This window comes from Phasianus colchicus, chromosome 12, assembly GCF_987193195.1.
Source record: "Phasianus colchicus chromosome 12, bPhaCol1.hap1.1, whole genome shotgun sequence".
Classification (NCBI taxonomy): Eukaryota; Metazoa; Chordata; class Aves; order Galliformes; family Phasianidae; genus Phasianus; species Phasianus colchicus.
Window position 1 is genome coordinate 1753867 of NC_143447.1, and position 27635 is coordinate 1781501.

Consider the following 27635-nt stretch of genomic DNA (forward strand, 5'->3'; position numbering starts at 1 on the left):
TGAAGAGTTAGCAACTGTAGGGTATTTACTTATACTTGCAGAATACAAAACGTGAAGAGATGAGTGTATTCCCACTGGCTGAGACTGCAAACAAATCTGTTCTGCCTAGATGATATGTTCAAGCATTAAGAATTGGAATGAGCACTCTGGAATCAGATGCCTCTGAAACTGCTCTTCTTATCCATACAGAAAACATAGACTTGAATGACTTCATGCACTTGACAGGTTTATAGCAGCAACCTAATTAGGTCATTGGTTATAAGCTGGCCCATGGAGAATTACAGCACATTCCTTTCATCAAACTGCTTCCATCAGGAGCTCTGATGGAACATCCCAGCCCCAAGCAGGAGCACTGACCTGCCAAGGAGCCTCAGCCCAGCACAGAATTCCCTTTGGGATGATGACATCTCACCGAGGTACCATCTTCCCTCCCCAGAACCCCTCTACAAAGTCTATCAGGTACCTTTAGAGAAAAAGAAGAGCTATACTGGTTTGCCAGTAGTCTTCTAGTTTGCCCTTTTTTTGTGGATAACTGTAAAACAACCCTATTTCTCAGAAATACAGGCAGGTTTTTCCCCACTAACTTCTTACAGCATCTATGGAAGAGTGTAGCAGAATACAAAGAACCAGTTACAAAACAGAAATAAAGCATTCAGTAGCTCAGCACCATCTCCTTGATGTGGGCAGCAAAGAGAGGAGGGTGGAAGTGCAGCAAACACCCAGCAAATGCTTCACTCAGGGCTACACTGCTTATTTGTGCCCGTCCTTTGTGCCCACCCCTTCTCACATCTCTCGCAGTACTTACTAGCAGATAGTAAGTACTGATAGATAACAGAGGCCCAAACCAAAGCTATCATAGTTTCTGGGCAGGGCCAGTTTAATGTTCTGATCTCAGCTGGACTCAGGCTGCAGAGTGCAGCTCATCAAATACCAGCCCTACGGAAACCAATGATAAGGATTCCATTGACCTCACCCAAAGAAGGATTTCACAGAGGCTGCAGACTGCCATTAAAAAAAAAAAAAGGCATTTTGAAGGTCCAGAGCATATTTAAATTTACCTTTAAATATTTATATATAGATATTTTTAATTCTTTCATAGGCATCTACTGTCAGTCCCTGTCACAGATGAGGCACCACGGAAGACAGACAACCTTTAATACAGCCCAATTACACGTGGTGCATGCACAACAAGGCATGTACTTCAGCAGTTGTTGTGTCCTGCTTGTTATTACATAATAAACGATGTTTGGCAAAGCCTCCTCCCACTCTGTGAAGAAACCATGCCATTCTGTAGCATGTTACCTGTTAAATTATAGCCTTACTTCTGCCATCTCTCTTACAGCACATTAATCGGAGGCTGGAAGGCAACACCTAATCTTAACAAACCTAAAACAAAGCTTGAGGTTCAACCCTCCTAACATGCCTGTGCTATCACAGGTCACAACGATCAAGCTGAACCTTCCAGAATGTCTTCCACTTTCAAGAGAATCAGAAAAATAACATATTAAACCACATAGCAGTGAGTCCAGAGAAATGCAAGACAGAAATTGTATGCTGATGAATCCTCAGAGCATATATTAAGGGGACAACAGTTAAGGTCTTGGTGATGTACAGGGATATTTGTGTTTCAAATTCACAAGGGGCTTGGAACAGCAAGTCTCTGGATTTACCTTATAGGCAGCAGTAATACGATAAGTAAGAAGCAATGATAAATAGAAAATAAACATGAATAATTCCGGTACATTTTTTAGCACAAAGGAAATCAGGGGACAACTGAAGAACTCTGGGTCCATCAGTCCCACAAATCCATGCACACACTCATTGTATGATAGCAAATATTTACAGGCCCACCTGTTCCAGCTTAAAGATGTGCTGGTTGAAGTAGTGCTGTAAGCGCTCATTGGCAAAGTTAATGCAGAACTGTTCAAAACTGTTGTTTTCATAGTCCTCAAACCCAAAAATATCAAGTACTCCAATGGACAAAGTCTGCAAGAGAAGTGAGAACGCAGATTAGCAAAAAAATAAAAAGTCAGCGGATTATTTCTATGCTGGGTACAATCAAAAGCAAACAAACAGAATTAAATACACTTAATATTAGGATTTAATTTTTACTGGGACTGTTAATATTATGCCATCTGGAAGACTTCACCTACATCAGAGGGATGAAATGTAACTTCAGACGTCTGGACAGATGGCCTTTTTCTAAATAAAAGTCATCTCAGAGTATTTTGGCTATTTTTATTATTTATAGACAAATTGCCATCTTCGAAGAAATCTGAACCCAGCTCCAAGTTATTCTGTTGGGCCTAATATAGCAGTCTGGGGGAAAAACAAGGGTAGGGCTGGAAAAGAAGACAGCATCACAAAAGAAAAACACTGAAACACTCTTAGCAGGCAGATACAGGCAAAGCAAACTCAGGCCATCTGTAAGCCTCCCAGTGCAACACCTGCATAGCAGGAGGTTGAACAGAAACAACGCATCGCAGTGAAGGAAAATACAGCAGGTCAGAAGTTGAAGAGCATCAACACCTAAATATGGACAGAAAAAAAATCCCATAGTGAGAAGCGTGGCCCAGACCATGCTTGTGGTGGGATGGTGTCTCCCACCTTCCACAGGGTAAAGAAGACCTGACGTAGGTATAATTCCTGCTGCAACAACCAAGCCTGTTCTGTCAAACAAGTAATTAATTATCAACTACAAATAAAACTCAGCCCATGTCCATCTAGCAAGTCTCTGGCCAGGATGCATGCACAGGCTCAGGTTTCCGCATCTCACCAACATCCCACTTAGGTAAAGGGCTCTGTTCATACAGCCCAACTACATGGAACAGCACAAGAGGTAACAACTAGTCAAATGACCCAAAGCTCAGGCAAGGAGGAGAAATACCTCTCTGCTCCATCCATGGGAACCTGTGAGCTGCTGGGCACCGGGTTTTAACTGCATTGGTCTTACAAGGATTTTATCAAACCACCTTCCTAAGGCTAGCACAACTCTGCTGCCAGAAACACAAACCAGATTACCATAGTGTTCTCTGTGCTGCAGCTGGAACATTTTCATGTGCCATGGCAGTAAAGCCTTCCTTCTGTGCTCGGCCCATAGGAGAGGGCTGCCCAAACCTGAAGGAGCTGCTGCTGCTGCTTAGAGCTTACAAGCTGAAGCTTTGTATGAGAGGGACTCTGGCTGCACTGGCAGTCATACAAGCAGAAGTACAACCAGAAAAGCACAGTGAGAGGCACACCAAGTGCTGCTAGTCTGTTTTTCCAAAAGGTCATTGGCCACTTTCTCCTCCTCCTGCCTGACATTTGGGTTTTCCTCTCTGTTCCAGCACCGGATGGGCTATACCTGCTATAGGGATGACAGCTGAGTGCCCTTGGGCAGCTTCCCAGCAGTTTGCATCACCTGGCAAATCCTGAAGAACAGCTGTTGGATGGGAGGTGGAACTGGGAGCCCCTGGAGCAAGGACAGAGCCTGGCAGAGAAATTTCCCTGGGCATTCCAATGATCTGTTCACAAACCCATTCATTAAACCCCAGACTGAGAAGTAAAAACCATTGGTTTCATGGTTTTATTTTTAATATCTTCATTAGCTATCAGCTCACTCACTTTATCTATGGGACCTATAAAGATGGTAACAGAAACACCAGAGAGTGACCATCCAGAACCATGCTGGCATCGCAAAGCCCCTTCCAGGGGTGAGCGCTTCAAACGGAGCACACAGACTGCCACAGCAGAACACGACACAGCTGAGTACAACCAACTTCCCCATTTCCAACGCTAGAAGTCACTGTGCCAAAGCCACTACTGAAATGCATTTTAATGGATCACAAAAACCAGGCTCAGAGGCAGGAGGCACAGAACTCCAAAAATCCAGCACCTAACAACATCACCGCAGCTCTGTGAGACGAGCAGGGATAAATCCGCACGGGTCATTTTTCAGCAGCTCCCCCTTCTCATCTCATTTCCATTGTGCCCAATTCCGGACCGCCTCCAGAAAGCAACATCTTGCGATGTGCATTTGAATGCACTGAAGGAGGGAAGCAGCCCGTGGTGAATGGGGCCGTGTGCCTTCTGCTGGGGGAGGCAGCACTGCGGAGATCCCGAAAGGAAGAGGTCAACGTGTTGGAGTTGGGCAGACTTTTTAGACAAGAAACTCGGATTTTTACGGCTGTTTCTCTGCCTCCTGACCTGCTGGCCTTCAAAAATCTCGCTGTCCCTCTCATAAAAGGGCCCTATTGGCTTTGCCATCATAAAGCAGCTCAAGCCTTCTACCAGGAAAAAAAGTTACAGCTGTTGAGTTGTGTGTAAGTGAAATTATTCTGTTAAGCTGCATGCGATCCGGCTGGCTATAGGATGAAGTTTACAGCACAGTATGTACTGAAAGTAATCAAATATCAACATTTAGAAATCATCAATGCTTGGTTTTTAATTCAGGCTTTGAATGACTGCCACCTGGAAACAACGACAAGATGTAGGATGAATTACATTTAATGAACCCATGTCTAGCTTACGTCTTAATGTTGTTCCTATATCCAAACCAATATTTAAAGACAAGTGTGCAGCAGTGACAAACCAGCAAGTGTGCCAGCCTGCTGCAGGAGCAAACAAGTTATTAGTGCAGCATCTTTAGAATCACTGAATGATTGAAAAAGACCACAATGCTGATCCAGTTCCAACCCCCTGCTGTGTGCAGGTCACCAACCAGCAGCCCAGGCTGCCCAGAGCCACATCCAGCCTGGCCTCGAATGCCTGCAGGGATGGGGCATCCACAGCCTCCTTGGGCAACCTGTTCCGGTGTGTCACCACCCTCTGGATGAAAAACTTCCTCCTCATATCCAACCTAAACCTCCCCTGTCTCAGTTTAAAACCATTCCCCCTTGTCCTATCACCATCCATCCTCACAAACAGCCGTTCCCCTCCTGTTTATACGCTCCCTTCAAATATCAGAAGGCCACAGTGAGGTCTCCCCAGAGCCTTCCCTTCTCCAAGCTAAACAAGCCCAGTTCCCTCAACCTTTCTTCATAGGAGAGGTGCTCCAGCCCTTTAGCAATCCATTATTTGTATTCAAAAACATACATCTAAAAGATGTTGAAGTTTGTTGAGCCTCAGGTTAGGAATCACAGAGTATTTAAGGGAAAAAGCAGCCTCACACTTTCCTAAAATGCCACAGACATGAATCAGGGAGTTAAATGTCATGCAGGGGTCTTCAGGGCACTCAGCAAATGACACTCTCAAAGCCTGCCTGCTCTGCAACCCCCACATCGCCCATAAACATCGGCTGTCAGAGCTGACTTATAACACCCCAATGCTGGTGATGTCATCCCACCACTGAGGCACTTTGGCAGTCGCAAATGGGTTTGTTTCAGATTCTGGGGGGAAAAAAAATGAAATGATATTCTAAACCAAGCCAGTGCTGTGAATATAAAAACCACCATCACCAATAAATGTAAAGGGATTATTCCAATCTGTATCACCACCACGTCCACGGTGACGTCTGACGCAAAGTGGGAGGTGGGAATTTGCTACAAATTCTGAAGCTGGGACATGAAAATGACGAACAGATGTGCATGAAGCCCAATGAAGTGTTCAGCAGTTCTTCCCCTCTTTCAGGCCAGATAGCCCAGAATAATCTTAGTTGACGGATTAAATCATTTAGAGGCCGTAAATTCACACTGACCACAACAAACACTTACAGAACACCTCCGTTACAGTAACAGGGTTATTCAGCAGAAAAGGAGGATGCTTCACAAGAACCACGTGGGAAAAGCTTAAAAACACCCTTGAAAGAAATTTCTTTCCTTCACATATCATCTGCACTGTATCATCATTTTAAGCAGCAAGACGGACTTCTATCAATCCCTAACCTAATTTAAGGAGGGGAAATTAAATAAAGGGCTCTCTGAGGTTTAGTAATCGAGTTCTCACGAGGAGGAAACATCTCCGACCTCATTAATAAAGGTCAAACTTCAGACAGTTGTAGGGTATCACAAGAAGAGCCATTATCAGAACAGAAACTAAAAGCTCAAGAGAGATGACCAGCAGAAATGGAGAACACGCCAGCAGCAACTCACAGCAAAACCCCCACACAGCAGCACTGCTGGCAGCATAAAACAGCTCCTACCAAATAACTATCCCAAACTCAGCTCAGAAACGACGTGCTATGAATCCTGTCAGTGAGCGAGATAAGCCAAATCCCACTGTGCCTTCCCAAAATAATTCACTGTACATTAACTATGTATGGATATCAAAGGTCTGATTTACATCTTCCAAATACTAGCTTGAAAAACAGAGGAAGAATGGCAACCAAGGAGTTGTTTGTTTTACCTAGCTTCGTCTTTTGATCTTCTCTTCACGGCTGTTATCAAATAAATACACATATTGGGATATGAAAAATCTCACCATTCCCATTGCCCCAAGTTCTCCTGGGGCCATAGACATTGTTAGGACCTGAGTCTTCTTCCAGCCTATCAACAAAGCAGTCCATCAGAATTCAGATTGGCTTAACTAGCCAATCAAACCCTGCAGCAAATGCATGCCCCTGAGGAAGGCTACATCTCCCAGGTTTTGGCCAAGTCCTGCCCACGTAGCTCTGCAATGCCATTTGCACAGCAAGAAGGCTTTGCTGGATGCAGAGATGGTTTTTACAGCACACAGAGCAGAGTAAAGCAGGATCTCATGTGCATACCCAATTTACAGATGTGCATTGGTAATATTTGCCTCCTCCAACTTCCATCCTTCACTGTCAAAGCCCTGAGCTACAGAGCCAGGCAGAATGTTAAGCAAGCCCCTGCAAAGCCCATGCAAGCTCAAATCAGGTGTTTTTATAGGACCGAAATCAGAATTTATGCTGACAGCCACATTTGCATCTTCACTTTTGCCACCAACTTTGGGCACAGGTCTCCTCTCAACTGCGCTCTCAGTTATTTTACCCCTGCACAAGACTAACTGCCACAAAAGACAGATCTCTGCCAAAAACCCATCACCTGACAACCTTCCAAACCTTCAAAAGCTGCAGGATTGTTTATCTTCAAAGTCAAATTAACATTGGTGACAAGCATGGGCTGGGATAAAGCTGGTGAACTTGCTGCAGCATGAGGGGTACATCACTCACTGCCAACTCAGGAGGCAGCAGCCTTTCAGGGAAAGATGCAAAACCACATTTTTCTTCCTCAAATCAAAGATTAAATGTGTATTTTTGGGATACAGCTACATACCAGCATCCAAAGCAATGCTGCCATGTGAGAACTGACATCTTGCCTGCACTGAGAGCTCTTTCCATGGGCTGGAGGTCTCATTTATTGCAGCCAAACCCCAGGAACACATATGGGAGTAAGAAGCTCTACATCCTAATCCAGCGTTTTTCAGCCTGAGTCCTACCTGAGGTTGAGATCCAAGGTCTAACAGCTCACAGGTATCTACAGTTGTGCCCTGCGACTGTGTCACACAGAGCTCAAGCAAGTGGCAGTGTCCTAGACTGATGTAATCTGTAATTATTATGGAGCACACACTATTTAAAAATAAATAAATAAATAATCTATAGTGGGTTATTAAAAAAATAAGCAGCGTTTGAGATGCATCTCCCTGTGAAAAGGAGTCCACTGTTTGTGTTTCACCAAGAACACAACTGGCTTTCTTTCCTGACAGCTCAGACAAAACTTTGATGACATACCAAAAATCAGGTAACGTGTTCTGTAAAAGTGTGTGCAGGCAGGAGGCCCACTGGATGTCACCTACTTGAACAAACTCATCTTGTCAGTAGTGTCACCACCGCCTATTTAGAACAAGCTTTACACAAATGCCTTTATTTATAGCCTACAATCACGCTCCTCTAATCACCACAAGCATTTCTGTGCAGTTCACTATAGGAGCAGCTATGCTACAAACCACTGCGACTTCCCTCAGTCCCCCAGTGTAATTCAAACGCAATGGTTAGCAATGCAATCAACCTCTTGGCAGCTTCACTCTGGGTGTACAATCCAGAAAAGAAATGATAAGAAAATAAAATGCTGCTGGCCTGCACCCAATATTTCCAAGCCCAGCATAGCTGGCGAGCTGCAGGCACGTGCATGCGTGGCCGCGTACATACACGTATGCATGGAGAGCAGCCAGGGGTCAGCCCTGCCCTGAGCACAGCACAGGTTCTGGGACACGGGCTCAGAAAGGATGTCCTGGATCACCGTGTGCAGCTCCTGCTATGGCAGGAAACGTCCTGCAATCCCTGCCATCAGTTCTTTGGGAAGCCGGCGAGGCACCGCGCTGACTTCGCTCTTCCCGTGGCAGTGCTTTTCCAGCCTTGCTCTCTGCTCCTCAGAGCTCTGTTATCCCATATCTCCTACCACCACAACACATTTCTCACTTTTTCAGAGTAACTTTACCGAACAACCTCATCAAAACATTTCCATACAGTGGGACTTCCAGCTTTTCCCTCAAATACGCACTGCCCTATGGTCTTACATGAGGAGGAAGAAGGATTTGGCACTGCTCCTGGAGGGGTGTGGGACCAGGATTTGTGACTGAGCAAACCTTTTCCCCAGCCACTTGGAGGATACATTACTGGAGGTGCTTCGCTGTTCCTGGCTCAGCAAACACCACTTAAAATAACAAAGTACTTGGTCTGAAATATTAACAGCAATGTTCCACAAGGAGAAGTTAACTTTATGTCAAGCAATTTAGGTAATGTTTTATACCATAGTTACCCATTCTAAATCAGAAGCGCGCAGCCAAAATAGCTGGCAAGGCATTACCTTGGTGCTTTCCTCCATATCCTTTGAGTTCAGGAGCGCGTGGTTAATTCTGAAAACTATCCAGTCAAAGAGGGCACTGTACAACGATTTAGCCATGGAGTTTCGCACGGTCACAGCCTGAAAGAAAAAAAGAAAAAGGAATTGGAAATGATTCATGCTCTGCACTGAAACGTGCTTCACCTCTTAAGCAGCCACGTTCAATGGTCATATTTTGCCCTTGCTAAAGCTTCTGTCTGCTGTTCTAGTTTACGTCCCCCAGCCACCAGGGGCTCCCAGCAGACCCCATGCTGCTCTGCCCGGCCAGGCCATGAGCTGTGTCCCTGGACTTTGGCTTGACTTACTGTGATGCACTCAAATGGATGATGCATGAGATCAAGCAATAAATCCCATGACCAAAAGCAAAAGGAAAAAATTTACATGGATTTAACTTCACTGAGATCACAGTGGAGTTTATTCAGGGGGAAGGCAAGAGGAGGGTGGGTACTGCGTGGCAACCAGCAAGCGATGGGGAAGCATGTGTTAAGGCAAGCAGTAAATCTGGGATTTTTTGTTATGTGTATCCACAACCACATCAGCTTTGCACAGAGAGTTACACACCGAACCAGAAAGGAATGATCTGTACTTCAGGGCCATCTTTGCCCATGATTCTTTTGTTTCTTGCCTTGAGCTGCTTCTGCACATGTTGATAACCCAAAAAGCTTATGGTATCAGCAGAGACCATCAAGTTACACTTGGGTTGGTTTTATAAGAAAAAACAAGGCAGCAGACTCTGTGTTCATACAGAACTATTTCAACAAAGCCTTGAACACACACCAATGACTTTGTATACACCACATTCAGAACCTCCTCACCAACGTTCCCACCAACATACATGAGCTGCACGGTCCCATGGCACCAACCTGCAGCAAGAGCAACGCTCACAGAGCATTATTTACCTCTCACCTAAAGCTCCCTCCTTCCCCCTGAATATTTTGGGATGACATCTCTGAATGCGACTGCATGCAATTAAAACCAAGAACCATTTCTATATGAAGCCAGTGAAGAATGGTACTGTTTCCTCCATATGGTTACAGATGCTTACATATCTTTAAATACTTTGAGGTTTTGCCCCCTTCTATGACAGAGAGCCCTCGCTGCTCTCCTTGTTCTGCCCCAGACCCAGGAAACCCTGCATAACAAATAGCCCTGATCTCCCATTTCCAATAGTTATTTTAAGACACCATGGCTGTAGCTAAAGAGCTGGCAAAAGCAATTTCATAAAGCATGAGAGGCAAGGGATGTGCCTGTACACATGGATCTCATTTGCAAATGTGCTGACTCCTTATAAGTCCATTTCTTCTCTTGCAGCTGTGCCATCCTCTGGGCTCACTGCAAAGCAGAGAGCAGACCTTCACACCCTGCATGAGAATCATTACAAGACACCTACAAAGACATTATCTGCTGTATAGAACTCCAGTTTTTACTTTTTTCCCCACTTCAATAGAGTATTCATGCTTCCTTCATTCATTCTTCAGATCCTGCATGATGATACCTTATAGATAAAGTCCTCCTGCATCATAAGTATACACCAAACTGCATAGCAAAGGAAATTGTTTCTTCTCAAATTTAAGAAGCTACTGCAACTTCAAGGGCATGCCACCCACCCCTCCCCAGAATGGCAGGGTGAGCACACTTGGGAAACAACTCTTCCAGCTTTTTTCTCCTTCATTTGAGGCTCTCATCTTGCACTGTCACCATGCAGATTGTTTAACATTTTCCTGATAGACTTAGCAGTGGAATGTGCTTCCCTCCCAAGCACAGGTGCTCAGATGAAAGCGGTGGCAGCACGCTCATCATGTGGAAGCATCACAGCTGCAGCATTTTGTATTTTATTAGAGGAGGAGACAAACACAGCTCTTAGCTCATGCCTATGCTAACTGGAGATGCCCTTTGAAATACATGGCATGTATGACGTACGTTCTGTGTCCAGGCAGCCTTTTTTTCCTTCTCACTTATAACCTAATTCCCCTAGAATCACTACTTTGTGATTTTACTTAGATTTTTAAACTCCCTAAAAAGCAAATGCTTGCAGCAAACTCTCAGCTATGCAGTGACACATGGAAGCTCTGCAGGCCGCCCCACCACTTTTGTTGGTCTCTGCATTCAGCAAGGTAAGTGATCTCACAAGGTTCTTCCAGGGAATGGTCCATCTCGAAACTCCAGCTCAGTATTTTCTAGCAGCTGTTGTCATCTCCAGCTTCTCATCTCCTGCACATCTCCTTACGTGACCGTTCTGGCAGATCCCTGACACTGTGGCACTCATAAAATTCTCTCACAAAGCAAAACAAAAATAGCTCATGCGATGCCAAAAAAAAATCTCTGTGGGATCAAAGCAAGCACAACATCTTGTGCACACACGGAAATATCGCTTACTGATTCAAAACCAAAACAGATCAAACGCATTTGAGCACAGTGATGCAGGAAATAAACTCAAGGCAAGGTTTTAATCAATAGGTTTCCTGCATTTAGGACTAACAAGAAGAATATCTGATTAGAGGCACCGATGCTTAGATGTTAGAGATGACACTTGCTAGGGCTGGCCAACATGTGCTACAATATTTGGGTTTGCTCCTAAGATTGCATTGCCAAAGCAACTGGCCCATGACTTTTCATGATGGCCATCAGATTCAGGCTAACTTAAAAACAGATGCACTTTTGGAAGCATCTTCTGCCAAAATGAACAAGGGGCAACAGGCTGAAGAACTGCAATCACTCTTTGAAGTGTTTTGGAGCAGACTTCTAGTCTCGGGAGCGCCAGCCTATGTTTTGGAGATGGAGAAAGATATAATCTCAGAAAACCAGATTTGCTCAAATTAAAAGCCTCTGCAAAACACTAAGGAGACATTCAGGTTAATTCTTAAGATGACAGGGTCTCCTGACGTGTACAAGATGCCATATCTGCCACCTCCAGCACAATCACTCCGGTGCCGGGCGCTCGCATTCCTACTTCCCTGCTCAGATGCAATGACTCAGAGTAAAAACCAGAAAAAGGCTGTGTGTGATGATGGACATACGAGGTGGTATTTCAGCATACCCTCCTCTGCCAGGAGCTGCCAAAGCCTGCACAGTGGGCGGGACGGGCAGAGCTGCACGAGAAGAATTCAGGCTGTTAATAAATGCCAGAATGAGTTCTTTCACCTTGCTGCATGGTCAGACATGGTGGCACTTCACAGGCAGTTTAAACCTTGTGTAAAGCATCCTTTTTGCCTCCTAGAACCTTGGTTAAAACAGCAGCTCTTTGCTCACCCCACCACAGCTTTTGTTTAAAAAAAAAAATTACCATCTGGACTCGGTCCTGGAGCTCAATTCTGCTGCTCATCTCTTTGAGCACAGTGCAGTATTTAAGGAAGGCACAGGCTGTGGGAGCAGCACCAGCACTTCAGACACATCTATCTACGTGCAAGCTAAAGGGAAATCTAATACTCCAAAGTACACCTGCAACCCAGCACAGTCTGCAGCAAAGTGGCCCATCACGCTGGAGCTGAGCTCACTCCACTCGTTATTTATTTATAGGGCTGGGCATGTTTGTGCCCAGTGAACCCAAGGCAACCTTACCAAACATCACTCAATTACATGCTCTCAACAGAGCTCAATGTGAAGAGTTCCCAGATCTCTAAGCCAAAGCCTGCTTTGGGGTCTTCAGCTGCCCTGCAGGCACAAATGGCTTTGGGACACATGGCAGAGACACCCTCATGCTGACAGAGCCCTTGGTCACGGCACACCAAGGTTTGCTAATGTGTGAGCAAGCACGATTGCAATTCTAGCAATGTGTTTTTCATCAGATGCTCCCCGTGCCAAGCTGAGCATTTTCTGGAGTGCAGACCCCACCAACTCCACTGAGATCCAGAGTGAGACAAACTCAAAATCCTCTCCTCACCGACCTGTCCAAACCAAACAAACCACAGCCCGTATCCCTAACAGCAACTGGCCTTCAACGTCCAACTTGAAACACTTTGACCCAAACAAAAACACAGCATAAAGGCCTCTTGTAATCAGTATAAACACTTCCACCAACATTTTTGCTTCAAAAAGGCTGCACAAAATAAATAACCACTTCTGGGTGGTGCATCACTCGACATGGAGACTCCAAAAATGAGGAGATGGCAACAGAAACAAAGCAAAGCTCATCGCTTCTGCTGTTGCTTAAGATCACTGAGTGATGGAAACTTGGGTACAGGCAGATTTTAAGGCCAGATTATATGAAGTTATATATATATTAGATTTCAACACCCTCTGAGTTTGTTTTAGAGGGGTGTAGTCTTTGACTTACTCCATCACTGCTACCTAGCAAGCATAGGAAGCACTGCACGCTCCTGCAGGGAAACCCGGAGAGCATTTTGCGCAGAAAAAAATCACAGTCAGCAGCAAACTATCAGGGCAGCTTTTGGGTCACTAATGTAAAAATGCTGTGTTTTCTGACCCCAGTTACTGAGTGCAAGATCAGATTCTCAGAAGTGAAATTAAAAAGCAGAACTGGAAAGCAAGTGTAAGCACCAAACTCAGTGAAAGATCTGGTGAGGAATAAAACCCCGCAGGGTTTAACAGTGGGCAACCCTTGTCCCACTTCTCCAGCACTAAGCAAACCTATGTAACATCCACAAACATGTTGTTGGTCAACACAACGTTCATAAATCAGCAATTCTGGGTCAACTTCATGTTATTACATCCTCTCCCAATTTTTCATCGGGGACAATGCAGACGGGTGCAAGGTCAATGCGCCCACTGCAGAATTGCTAAAAGCCACCAGTACTTGAAAACAGGATGTTTAAAAGCCATTTCTCAGCAAAAATCTGGAAAATTCATTGGGTCTGTAAGAGGAGATGTTTTAGAATTGAGCATGGTGTGTCCAGGTTCCTCCTGGTTTTTTGCATTTCCTTGTGTGTGTTACTTACTCACACTGACCACAGTCAGCCCACAGGTTCTACAAATGCAAAATTACCACCTATCCCAAAAAATCTGTAGCAGTAAATCTTGCTGTGATCTTCCCACTAAGAATCTCCAAAAACCAACTGGTTGGAATACGGACGCTCTCAATACTACAGATGAACTCTGCCCTCCCAGTAAAGCGATAAATCTTCCAGAGCTCACGGGGTCACAAGCACACGTGTGTGCGTGTTTCCTGCCCTCTAGGAAGAAAACAAGCAGTGCTCGCTCCCCTTTCAGACCAACGTTATCAAATACAAAAGCAATCAGAACAGTTCCAAGACAACAAGAAGCATCTCTCTGCAACGGACGTGACATTTGCAGGGGTTTATGCAAAAGATGATCAAGACATGAGATAATGCGTTCAGTAAATCCACTCCCCAGAAAACACTTGGCGTTTTCTGCTTGTGTACAACAGAAATGGAGATTACTATTCTCTTCAGGAAATAAGATATGAATGCAGGAAGAGAGGAAATATCCCGTTCTTCCTTAGGGCCTTTGATAGACTTCCTATAATTTCTATACAAGGATGAAAGGTGCTTCCAATGAAATATTCAGGGAAAAAAAAAAAAGCAACATGAGGATTCTTCCCCTTCAGGAAATCCCTCAAAAATCCAATCTGCATACATATTTATAGTGGTTCTATGGGGTTTTGTTTGTTCTTCTTTTAATACATGGAATACATTTGCTGTGCGTTACCCAAAGAATCAATCCTAGTTCTGCTCATAGGGAGGGAGCTAGCAGTAAGCCCCAGGAACCTGGGATAGCATACAAAAAATCCCCATGATCTGCTGACCATACACACAATTTGATTTTATGTTATAATTCAATGTCTGTTTCAAAATCCTTATCAGCCATTCCCATTTTCCCCCATTTAATCTCCAAGGTGAAATTCAGCTTCATAATTATACTTATTCTCACGTCAGTGCTTTATTCCAAAATGCCTAAGAGGAAAATAAAACACATTTTAATACCTACTGAATTTCACTCTTGGTCTTTAACTAATGCACCCTGCTGATGCTTCCTTCAATAGCTGCAGTGAGTTTAAGCAGTGTATATGATCACAGAATCATAGAATGGCTTGGGTTGGAAAGGACCTCAAGGATCATCAGCTCCAACTCCCCTGCTGCATGCAGAGCTGTCAATCTCCATATCTAATACTAAACCAGGCTGCCCAGGGCCCCATCCAACCTGGCCTCGAACACCTCCAGGGATGGGGCATCCATAAGGCCAGGTTGTGACAGATGTGAGATCTTTCCATTATCTCACAGACAGCAGAAGTCAATCACTTTCAAGAAGTGGGAGAAGAACAGGACAGAAGCATATTTATCTATCTTTGAGTGAAAGTACCTATTCAGAGCTATGCTGCATGTTTGAACAAATGATGGAATAGATAAGTTTTTGCTCTTGAAGAACTTACATATGTATTTTAATATTAGCAATGTTTAACCAATGGATATGACTGAGATTAGAAGCAACAGAAACAAGAGCGATTCAAGCTTTCACAGTACACCTCCTAAAGGAGCTCAATGAACAGGAGCAGAAGCCATGCATTCCTTCCCTACAGCTCTGACTATCCAGCCCATGTAGGCACCTTAGTGATGACAGTATCTGCTATTGTGAATTACAAGAGCACACAGGCAGACACTAAGCTTAGTTTCACTTAAACGAGGCTCAGAGGCGCCAGCTCTAACTAATAAGACCACTAGTGTGTGTGCACAAAGTGCCAGTGCTGCAGGAGTACCGTAACACCAACATTACCTTTTCATCTCCAATGCTACTGCTCTGCAAGTGCTGGAAATCAAACACTTGTAGGATGGACTGGGCTTATTTTGGTACTCACACCAGCAGAGAGCTGCTGAGGCACTGCTTACCAGGTCTGCTGCTCCCATTCTGAAGTGCAGCAGCAGACAAGGCAGGGTGAGCAGCGTAGCTGTAAGGCTGGTGGTGGAGGGCAGCAGCACTGCACACAGACCTGGCTGCACGTCAGATGCCCTCTGCAGCTCAGTGAAACACGGACAGCACGTCATCGCTCTTCTGGATTTGTAAAACAGATGCAAGAGCATTGAGCTGTTGGAATTAGACAAGGTTCTCTTTTTGTCCAAATGCAGGTTTTGGTGACTAACTCCTCTCCAACATGGGGCTGAGCCCATTGAGCAGGTCCTGGGCCATACGTGTGTGCACAGAGAATTATGGATCCCTGCTGCTTTGCTCGCTTTCTATGTATTACCTAAAGCATTTCATGTCTGGTTTACATTCACTGCTGCATCCCACAGTGAGAGATAGATTAAGCAGCTTTTGTGCTCCCCCTGGGCCACAGGACATAGGCTGAGACAGGCAGGCTTAGCTTTTATTTTTATTTTTTTTATAAACAAAGGCTTAGCATCCAGAGGAAAGTACTCTTGCAGGATATCAGACTCTAGCTTAATCCCTATCTTGGCATCAAGGAGTATTATATCATACAGGGGCTGAGCAACTATGATGTAATTTTCCATACCCGTATTTTATCTTCCATCATATTAAAATCCTGTCATCCTCCAGCTTGCTTCTCCTAAGAGACCTCAAATCGTTAATGCATCGTGCTGGTTTGACTTTGGAAGAGATTTTTTATGATTTTTGTTTGCATTGATTAAGCATGAGAAAGGTCTTTAGACAAACGAGAGGAAGATGAGAGGGAGTATGAAGTACAAAAAAGGAAAAGCTTGCTCAGAAGTGCTTCAAACTTTCCTATAAGGGTTCATCTTCGTGTTTCATTTCTATGAACATGCCTGTAAATAACACATCCCCAAAAGCCCCCTAAGCCCTGCACTACCACAAGGTCACTGCACTCATCATGTGTTAATCTGTTCAACCCTGCTCCACCCCCTATTCTCAGGTATGCTCCCACTGAAACTGCCATTCCTGTGCTAACACGACTCCAAGCAATAACACGGCAGGCGTCAGAACTGCTCTCCAGCCCTCCCCTCCTCACCCATCCCATCACTGCACGCACATAAACAGGGAAAACGAAGTGGAAAATGTGAAACAAGAACAACAGCTCCTGTGGGTGTGAAGTGAATCCCAGCAGGTGGTAGGCAGGGCTTGGATGAGGACAGATGGAAGACCCATCATTCCCATCACCAACTGCTGCTCTTTATTTTTAGAGCTGTTTTCCAAGCCCCCATCTTTAATACTGTCACACTGGACTGAATATCTGTAATGTGCTGTGGCCATGCTTTCCAGAAAAAGCACCCAGGATACACTTAGAACCAAACTAAATCAGCAGTGATGCTTCAGTGTTTTTCTCAATGTCTGCGCTCTGGAGTCACGTGGTTGTAAAGTCATCTTCCCAAAAAGATTTTAGCCAAAGTCCTCAGTCTCCGGATCCGTATGGTACAGTTAGAAAATGGGATCTGTAACCAATTAAAGAAGTACAAAAAGATCCCTCTTTTCAACATAAAACTTCCAGAAAACAAGGGTGTTCTTCTCACTTCTTCCCATGGAGGAAAGGATGCACGAAGAGATGTCCTGCTGCAGGGGCTCTCGTGGAAAGCTGCAAGCAGCCAAATTTGAAGGGGAAAGAAAACAAGAAGAGTTTCCCTCCACCTGTGTTCACCCTGAGCCTATTGAAACAACAGCTGAGATCCCATTCAGACTACCAGGTCCTTTGTCCATGTTTTCACAATGGAACCTGTACATAAATAAATCAGGAGGTTACTTGGTGACATAAGAGTGGGGTGAGTGACCTGACCCCAGCAGGAATCCGCAGGCTACACTTAGGGAAATTTGCTCCCAAGTTCATGGGAACAACCCAAGTTCACGGGTACCTGCATTCCTACTGCAAAGCACAGCACCTGGCCAAAAATAGCACTTGAGCTGTTAACAGCCAAATCCTGCCCTTCCCAAGCAAAAACACTCGTAGAAAAACTTGTTTTGCCAGTCTATGTTGTCTCACTGCAAGCTTTTTTTTTTTTGGCAAGCCTCCTCAATGGGAAAGGATTCCTCATCACTCCTCAAACTGCTCCACCACGGAGCCAAGGATCGTGCAGCATGTCTCACCACACAGAGCTTCTGCACCTCCCATCAAGTGCTGATGGACAGACATTAGCTGTCAAAAGTCAATTTAGATTTACTCAGTTGGAGATTATATAGAAAATCCCACACTCCAACCATAAGTAACAAATTCATACTGTATGAGAAACGTTGGCTTGCAAATGGGTTGTTCCCATTCTTACAAAGCTCTTCACATGACTTTAGACTGAATTTACTAAGGATTCTGAAACTGTAGTGTCTTTCCAATAACCAGATGTAATTAAAACAACCTTTCAAAGAGCCTGGAATAGATTTGATGACCGAAAGTGAACCTGGAGCAAAGAGGTTGATGGCAGCCACAGAAAGTCCCCATTTCCCTTCCTAAAAATCCTTATTTTGATGACTGCTCACAATTCTTGAAAGCTGAGGTTCTTCTTTTTCCCAAACATCGCCTACACAAGATGCAAGGGCAGGGAAGAGTGAAGGTAACAGCTTTTGTGCACGACCTCTATGTTCGTTACCATGAAGTTCCACAGCTGTGGGTAATTCCTGCAGACACCAACTCCACTGCTGCAACCTCTGCCACACACACCTTCAGGGCACACAGTCCTACTGCAAAAGAACCCAGATTAAAAACAAAGACCCAACATTGACGGGCTTGGTCTTCCCAGCAAAGGATGCTGCAACCCAGGATGAAATACGTTCAGCCCAGCAATCCCAGAAAATGAGCCTCATCCAAGTGCTCATCCTGCTACCAAGCAGTGCTGCTCCTGGTATTCTGAAGGAAAAATAAGAAATCTAGTCCCATGAAAAGATTTCTTTTGAAGCTCTGCATTGACAGGTCACCTTCGTATCCCGAAGCAGAGACGCCTGCAGGTCTCTTCGAAGCTTTGTGGGATTTCTGGCTAATTCAAAGTAATACTTTTCTGTAATTCTGAATACACTCATCAGTGTAGGAAGTCTTCAAAGGAATCCTGCTAAGCTCCTAACGTTAATGACCTGTGGTGACAATGAGTCTCATAAGCTAATGGGGTCTGGTATAAGTAGTGCTTCCAGCAGTTTTGCATCTTTCTGCTCTATTGAGTGTCCTAATACTTCAAGACTGAGAGCGTTCATCCCATTTTCTGCACACTATTATTTTATCTCCTACCCACTTCTCCCTATTATTTTCAGTCTGCAAGGTGTTCACGATCAGCTGCAACTATAATCTTTTCCTTTGTGTTTTTTTTAACTTTACTTCTTTTATTATCTTAGATAATGTCATGCCATTTGTAAACTTGGCTCTGGAACTCCATTCCTTTTCTCTTTACAATGATCTGAAAAAGGCATCAGACCAGTACCACCACAAGTACACGAGCCAATGAAACATCTCTCAGCTCTTTGCTGCAATGAAATATTTTTTTCCTCTCGTTAAGGCTCTGCTATCTTGTGTCTCTGCCAATTAACTGTTTCCTTGCTGAAAATGAACTGTTCTCCCCTGGCTCAGCTCACAAACACAGCACAGGCTAAAGTAAACATTTTGGAGGTACCTTGCTGGACTTTTACTGAAGCAACCAGGCTAAGAGAGGGGACACACGCCCCACTGCCCCTTTGACACCCAGAGAATGCAGCTTCAGTGCTCAGCACCCCGCTTCTTTCTCTGCGAGGCAGGCTTTCAAGAGACCATTTCTGTTAGCAAGCCTTAAGCAATTCTTCTAAGCCACCATCAGCTGATTTCACATGGACCTACAGCTGCATTTACTTACACAGAATAAAATGCACAGCACAGAGTAATAACTGCAATGCAGGCATTCAGCATGCCATCACAGGATGCTTGCAGCATGCTCGCATGGCCAAGTAGCTGCCTGCATGTAAGAGTCATGGGCTCAATCACAGGCTTGTATCCACTGAAGTAGAGAGATTATAGCACTTTACAATCTACAATCTGAAATAAAAAGTCCAAAGTAACTCCTTGTTACAGAGCATTAGCAGAAGTAGGGATGCTTAGGGTCATGTAGTAGGACTGGAAAATGTTTGCACCCCAGGTTTTGCTATAAACTTATAGAGGAGAGGAAGCAGCATGCCCTTCTTCTGATGTGCTCCACCACCTGGGCCTGCAGGGCTGCCCTGGACACAGCACTGCAGCCTCCTCTGGCTTTTAAGATAGCAATTTCCCACTGTGGATACACACTGAGTTAGCTACACAGCATTCACTGTGACATCCAGCAAACAAGCAGCTCCTAACAGCTTTCCAGACTCGAAGGAGTGGCACAATCAGGTTACTCGCTGCCCAAGAAATTCTCTTTCATTTCCCTTCTCTTGGTTGTCTTCACATCAGACTTCTTCAAGAAGCGTAAATTCATTCATTAACTTGTCCTGAGGGATAAAACCTCTGGGTTGCAAACAGCTGAAAATTATAGAGGTCTGTTAAAACAAGCCTTTCTGCAAAGTCATTGGCTTAAGTAATGCCAATGGAACCAAATGAATGGAATGCATCATGGAAAAAAAATCTGCTTTCTGGAAGGATCTGAAAGAGGATTTGCTAACAGATGTATTTACTTGGATAATGAGTTTCTTTCTTCATCTGATGAAGAACAGGGAAAAACACAGAGGCTCTGATGAAAAACAAAGCAGGTGACAGACAGCAGCTGGATAAGCAGAACAAACTGGATGGAAACCAGGTGGGGATGGGTGATGTGCTGGATCCAGGGCTCAGCTCTGCTGCCATCGCAGGGGAACAAGCTGAACAATGCAAAGGTCAATTGGAGAGAGAAGCATCGGTTGAGACGGACTTCAGAGAGGTAAATGGTTATCTTAGGGTGTACAACAATGGTTGAGGGGAGCTGTGATGGAAAAACTCTGAATTCTTTGCATTATTTAGACAGAGGCAGGAAGACAGATGTGGCCCAGAAAGGCAGTTCCTTGCCCAGATTAAGCTTAAGATGATGCTCAGATTACACATCTAAGGAAAAATAAAGATTTTGTTTGTCATTAACAGCCCTCAAGTTGTCTACAAAGCTTTGATTAAAGTACTCTGCTCCTGCCACATGTTTCCTACCACGTATCAGCCAAGCTGCTCAGCACTCAGTATGTCTGGTGGTTGGTTTTGTTTGGGTACCTGAAATGCAGCCTATGAATGCTTTCTGAACTCTCAAGGAAGACTGTAAAAATGCACGTAACAATAAAAGGTGGAGCTGAGGAGGGCAGCAACTCTCAGAAGATTCTTCTACCATTAAAACCCCATTTTTCTTTATCCCACTTACGTGCCTGTCACGGTTCACCATGCTGGGCAGGAGAACACTGGCTGCAGGAATGCCCACATGCAACGCAGACACCAAGCAAAATACTCCAATCAGCTGAGCAGTCACCGACTGCTCTCCTGCTCCTGTGGTCAAATCTTCTCCTTCCAAAGGATTCCTCACTGCTGCACGTTGTTTGCCTGCTGAAACTGTGGAAGTGGAGCTGGCTGGCTCCCTATTATCACAAAGCACTCACAGCACACAGACACATTGTAATTTCTCTGGAAATCCATTAACTGCTGCTGGTTACCTTAATACACAGCCGTGCTCCTGACAAAGACACTCACGGCTGCTCTGGGCAATGAATCTTGACCTCTGAACAGAACTGCAGCCTTTCATGTCTGCGCAGCCTTTCCTGAGTTTATCTGCAGCACAAAGCTGCCGAACCTTAGCGCTACACCAAATTACGCAGCCGTTTCAAACACTGCATTAAAACACCATCCAGCTGCTATAAAGGGAAAAATGAGTGCTTCCAGGAGGCAACTGCACGGCAGACAAGCCACTGTGGGTCTGAAGATAAGAGGCAGCTGCCAGAGGTAAATATAAGCATTATTTATGGCTGCGGTGTCCTTGCTCATTTGAATTTCAACAGCAATTTGAAATGCAGACTAAGTGTGCACAGGCAACTCTCACACAGGGCGTGCAATCGAGCCCATGATTGCCATCAAAAAAAGAATTGCAACTACAAAGCAGTGTCAGTTTTTCATTGTAATACCCCGAGGACAGGCACCGACTACAAATGAAGCAACAGGTTGCACCTTGAGCTGGGAACTCTGTTCACAAGTGTCTGCTACCGACCGCAGCCCTGCAGGAGCTCATGCTGCTATCTTCTGTCTGCATGGGTGAAATAAGTAAAGTACATAAAATGCAATCTCTGTGTGTTGGGAAGAACTTGATCAGCAGAAGGCGACAGCACCAGCAGCTGCTGGGACACAGGAGGCAGTGCTTCTGCTGTTTGGCTGAGTCTTACCTTCCTCCTGGAGCTCAATAGCTGTATGTTAACCTGATTGAGACCACCCAAAGCCACCCACCGTACCGAAAGAAGCACAGAGTTTGACAAAGCCAGCATTTCTGCCCAACTGGAAAGTGGGACGCAACCCAGCAGCACGGAGCCAACAAGAAGTATTGTAATACAGAAGGACGACGTGAATAAACACAAGCAGTTGCAGCTGTCATCCTCAACACCACGAGCTTCAGGCTGCTGGGAGAAGTTGTCATCACTACTGCTGCTCGAGGACATTTTGCAATACGTTTTACCCAAGCACCAAGAGATGCCAGAATAAAGTATCTACTCTTACTTCAACTATTGCGGAGATGAACAGATCTACAAGAAGAATCCAATTTAAATTTAGAACAATTATGAAGGAGAATGTTTCAAACAAGGAACTGCCAAGTGCTCAAACCACAGTTCCCAAAAAAGCCCCAAACCACACAACAATGTTTCTAATCAGCATACAATAACAGCGCAGCCAACAAGCATGCAGATGGAGAGGAATGCAGGATTGCTGCAACTCCAACAAAGGCATCTTCTTTGTATGCTTGTGGGGCAACAGCTCAGGAAAACTGAAGAGAAAAGACTTCACTTGGTGCAATGAAGTCCAATCTCAGCTCTGATGCTTCCAAACCTCTAAAGAAATGAAGGGCAGAAATTGCTGTGGCAGGACCACAAGACTACGGACCTTGCAGCAGCCAGGCTGTGATCAGGCAGAGAGCATTTGCCATTTCACCTGAGCTATTTCCCATGCTGAGTTCCCATATCCATGTATATTCCAATGCTGTTTGATGAAAGAGGACAGCAAACAGCCCCTGTGCAGAGCTCCAAGAGAAGCAATTCCTGCACCTGGAGGGGATGCAAGTGAGAACCTCATCATAGCTCATGAACCCATTCAAAACTTAAGATCTCAAGGCTCTTTGTGTCTGAAAAGTGCTTATTTCAGATTACAGCTCCTACTTGTAATTCCTCTCCAATAACCATCAGCCCATCAAGAACATGAAGTCTCTCAGGTGCCTTGTCCATAGTGCAGGCTCCCTCTTGCTCTGCTAAGCAATCTCACCACTGACAATCCACAATGCTACTTGCAGACCCCCAAACTTCACAATTCCCACTCACAGTTTAGACAACACATTTAAGAAATGAGCCTGTAGGCCTGAGAGCCCCTTTTTTTGCCTAACTTTTGCTCAAGTTTTGCACTTCTTTTAGTAACTGATGCACTGTCCAGACATCTGGGTGCAGGCTGTGTGTATAAAATTGCTCAAAGCCTTGCAAAGGCACTTGGTAGATGCAAGCTGCTCTTCTTGATGGTGTAAAAGAGCAAATCTACGCCAAACTAAAGTTTTTACAATCCTTTTTAGAGAGCCACTGCAGCATGGCCTTTTCCAGACAAATTCCACTGAATCTTTCAGTCTATCAACAATCTGAAAAAAGCATGGAGCATTTTAGCATCTGGAAAATCAAATGGCTGCTATACACATCATTCCTTATCAGGAAGGACAGCTATGAGCTGTGGTGGGGCAGCCGTGTCTGCAAACCCTTAAAACCTCCATTTCTTAGATCCAATTGCAGGGCTCTTTTGTAAAACACCTAAAAATAACCAACCCACTGATTCCCTCCATGGATCCCTGTCAGATAAAATCCAGCAGTCACGTTCAATGCCAGGCTGGATGTGGCTCTGGGCAGCCTGGTCTGCTGGTTGGCGACCCTGCACATAAAGCAGGGGGGGTTGAAACTAGGTGAGCATTGTGCTTTTCAACACTGGCCATTCTGTGATTCTAATGCTGTAAGAACAGCAGACAGAAAACGCAAAAACGCACACTTTTCCTGACTCAATTCACAGCTTCTGTGAATGATTAGGTCATGGAGATTACATCAGAGTGCATGATCACACAGTGAGCCACTACAGTCTCATGCTCCTCTGGCTTCCCCCTCACCACACCCTGATTCTTCATTTCTTTTACCAGATATTGGTGACAAACCTTTACCAGTGAACACATTTGAGATCTACAAGCAGCGATATCACCAAGAACATTTTGGAAAGCCTTTCAGCAATTCACACTCAGCCATCTCTGGTAGCAGCAGGGCATGTAGATAAGACTGTTTAGACAGCTTAACATATTAAAAAGAATAGTTTAATCCAACTCGCCAAGTTTGGCAGTGAAGTGGTTGAAAGAGTTTGCTCCATCAGCACTGCTGTTGGGGAAAAAGCTCCAGCAAAAGGGAGAGAATAGAATGCTTTAAACTGTTCTAGCAATTTCCTCAGTCTGTGCATAAAACATCAGAAAAAAGTGCAGACATCACCTCCACTACTCACTCATCACAAAGGTGTGACTGAAGCACACTGCCCTTTGCTGGGAGAGATTCAAGTCTTGCTCAAAGACTTTGAGGATGAAAGTTCTATTTCAGTTACTGAACTTGAGCACACAAACTCAAAAATGGAAAAAATATCTTTTATTCTGTGAAGAAAGAAAAGAAACAAAAATATCTACAGCCCATCTTAATGACAGCATTTTGTTTTACCTATTTGCAACACAGCTGACTGCTCTGGGGGACGTTGCTCAGGATGCTGTGCATTCTCATACAAGCATGCTCTGTGCTCTTAAATGGAGGAATACAACAACAGGAGACTCAGAAACATCCAAAATACATTTTGCAGCAGAGCAGAATTTGCATACTTGGGAACATTTGAGAAGAAAACAGAGATATTTCTATTTAACAACCACAGAATGTAATTCAGAATTCCTGGAAACCACACGTTCAGGGGAAAACACATGTTTGCTGACATTGTAACCTCAGACAGACCATAATAAAGAATTTGCACATTCATGCAGTGCTGTCCCCAAGGCCAGCAGCAACACGGAAAACACTCAGGACAAGCTGAGAGATGCTGACAGAGCCACGCAGTCTCCAAAGCATCCTGGAAGGGCCCAGAAAATGAAACAGGAGTTTTCTACAGAGGACCTCCAGCTCCTCCCATACAGGAACCATGACTAACACGGGCACTTCAGAACCACACCAAAAACTTCCTGGAGCTCTTAGATCACTGCTCTGTTGTGGGATGAATCAGTGCTACAGCGTAGGCATGTATGGAGACTACTACTTAACTTGCACCACGTGTGTTCAGTGATGCACAGTTCCGCTCTGCAGAACATTTACACAACTGTTAAGTCATTAAAATACTCAAACACTATCACAAAATAACATGCAAACCTGCTTTTCAAGAGCAGAAGGTACAGCCAACTGTTTTCCAGCTTCACACACATCAGTTTCTCCTACATTTGTTTAGTTTCACGCAAATAAATAAAAGCTAGAAGCAACTCTATCAGAGTTAAGTGTGCATTTCAGTCTCATTTCAAAGCACTGACAGCCATGCCAACAGTTCCTCTTAGAACTAAACACAGCATACAGACCTCTGCTAGTTTGTAGGGTAAGATCAGCTTCTCTCCTACTGTCACTGTCTTCCTGGTAACCAAGGCCTCAAACAGCATCTCTTCTTTCACCTAAAACAAAAAAAAGCATTGATATTAACAATTATTCCAAGACTAATTTTTTTAAAAATCCACTTTGCTTTACCAGCCCTTACGAAGTTAATGCTCAGTGCATAACAATGAGCCAGATATTGGGAGAAGACAACGCAGCCCCTACATCCAGCATCAGAAAACAACAGAGCATTCAAGAGAACCTGATTTTCTGCATTCAGCCATCTCAGTTCCAGCAAGTTCCCATTGCTCGCCTTTGTTCCCACTCTAGCTCCTCCCTCTCACACTTTTTTCACCTTTGTTAGCAAGAAAACCCAACTTCTCAACTTTCTGGTGTTATCATACAAATTACTCTACAAACAACCAAAACTGTGTCAGTGGTTTAGGAGAGATATCTGGATGGGGTTGGGTTTGTTGTTTTTGTGTGTGTTTTCTTTCCCCTTCAGATTTGAGAGAAGGGGGGAGTTTAGAAGGAGAATGAAACCTGAAAAGAAAAGCACCTGATATTTGCTCTGATATTCACACCTGATACTGAACTCCCTGAAGAAATCAGTCCCAACCAGGTGACAAACATTTGCTCATCAGCCCTTTGCAGAGATCAGCTGTTGTCTAAACACAGACACAAAGAGGGCAAATAGGTGAGCAGTGCTAGCAAATTAAAAAGCCCCTGCCTCCAACCACCAGGAGAAAGCCTCCTGTCTTGCAAGATTTGAGACCCTGTTATTTTCATCTTCTTTGGAGAAATCCCAAAGCGTCCCCTCTCTACCAAGATAGGAGATGTTATGCTCATACATGAGTAAGACCTAACCTGGAGACATTTACTCCTCTTTGTGAAATTTCAATGTCAAACAAGGAATTCTTTGCCTTGGTGAAGATCTTTGAGGCAGGAGTTAGAGCTCTGACTTGCAGACACAGAACAGGGTGCACGAGCTGCTCGCAATAACCCAACAGCTACAGAACCCATACCTGTTCACAGCATCTCTACTGCAGGCTAGGAGCACCAAATCCATGCTTCTGAAATCATTCTAGGCCATGTTTTTACTCTCTTAGTCTCTAGTACATCCATTTATGATTTTAGGTGGATGATGGGAAGTTTAGAAGTTTATGTACTTTGACTTCTTTGTTTAACCCAATATTTATAACTGAGAGGAATGCAAATAAGCCAGTTGAGCCAAATCTCAGAAAACACTGCAATAACGACACAACTCTGAACAAAACTTTTCATTTCTTTCCACCAGAATTGCTGCCATGGGAGTTCCCCAATACAGTCCAGTGCATTTTTACACATCTGACCTTTCCTGCAACTCCCAGCAACAAGAACACCTCACCCTAGTGTGAGTAGTAACACTAGCATAAGCAGCAACAAACACCATCTCACCTGTATGCAGCCCTCACCTACCAACAGCTCCTACATTGTAAGAAATCAAACATCAGCACCTTGGGATTAACCTCACTTGTCTTCAGTAACACCCTCGAGCTTCCAGCCTGCTTTTCCAAATAGCTTGTGGGGGAAAAAATAATCCCTCTTCGTGTTCCCAGCAAACGCAGCGGGGTCATTTTCTGGCTCAAGCAGGCAGCCAAAAGCCACACGTGGACAATTTTTTCAGCAGCTTGCAAACTGCAGGACATCAGCTGACACCCCTCAATTGCAAAGCCTGGAACAAAAGTGAGTTTTGCCTTGTCCAAATGCGCTGAAGTAGGAGGGAGGCAGGACTGCTGCAAACCCTGAGCCTGCAGGCTGGCGGTTTTTAAACTAAAAAAAAAGCAGTAGGCAAAATTGTATCAGATGGTTACGAATCAAAACAGGCCAATGCAATACTCTCGGTGCCCAGACTAAACAGCCCAAACACTTCCAAGTCCTGCATTTGTCAGCAAACAGTTGTGAATGTTTGCACAGCTACCCGCACCCCATCTGCCTGCTCTCCTGAGCTTTCTCTTCCCCATGCTCTCTTGCTGGATAAGACCTGCAGATGTGCTTCCTCCGCCCCATGCCTGCTGTGTGCACACCTGCAGGGGTCTCCCATACAAAAACACACTTGGCAAGGCTGGGGCATTCAGCTCCAGAAGACAATTCTGAAGATCTGCCCACAGCTAACGCCCAGCAGAGCATGGTTTGCTTGCTGCACCACTGCTGAAAGCCAACACTTGATGATGAGCACAGCTGAGCTAT

General features: G+C 44.6%; 1 protein-coding gene across 15 annotated transcripts in view; it reads right to left on the reverse strand.

Annotated features, from left to right (window-relative positions):
- The window catches only part of MYO9A (myosin IXA), a 163822-nt gene that overhangs the window by 63126 nt on the left and 73061 nt on the right, over window positions 1–27635 (reverse strand). For all 15 annotated transcript variants that reach the window (XM_090148601.1, XM_090148600.1, XM_090148598.1 and 12 more), the window contains 3 exons: window positions 25397–25486; window positions 8742–8858; window positions 1852–1986 (listed from right to left, as the gene is read on the reverse strand). In XM_090148601.1, coding sequence (XP_090004727.1) covers window positions 1852–1986; window positions 8742–8858; window positions 25397–25486 — 342 coding nt within the window. The remainder of the gene's footprint in view (window positions 1–1851; window positions 1987–8741; window positions 8859–25396; window positions 25487–27635) is intronic.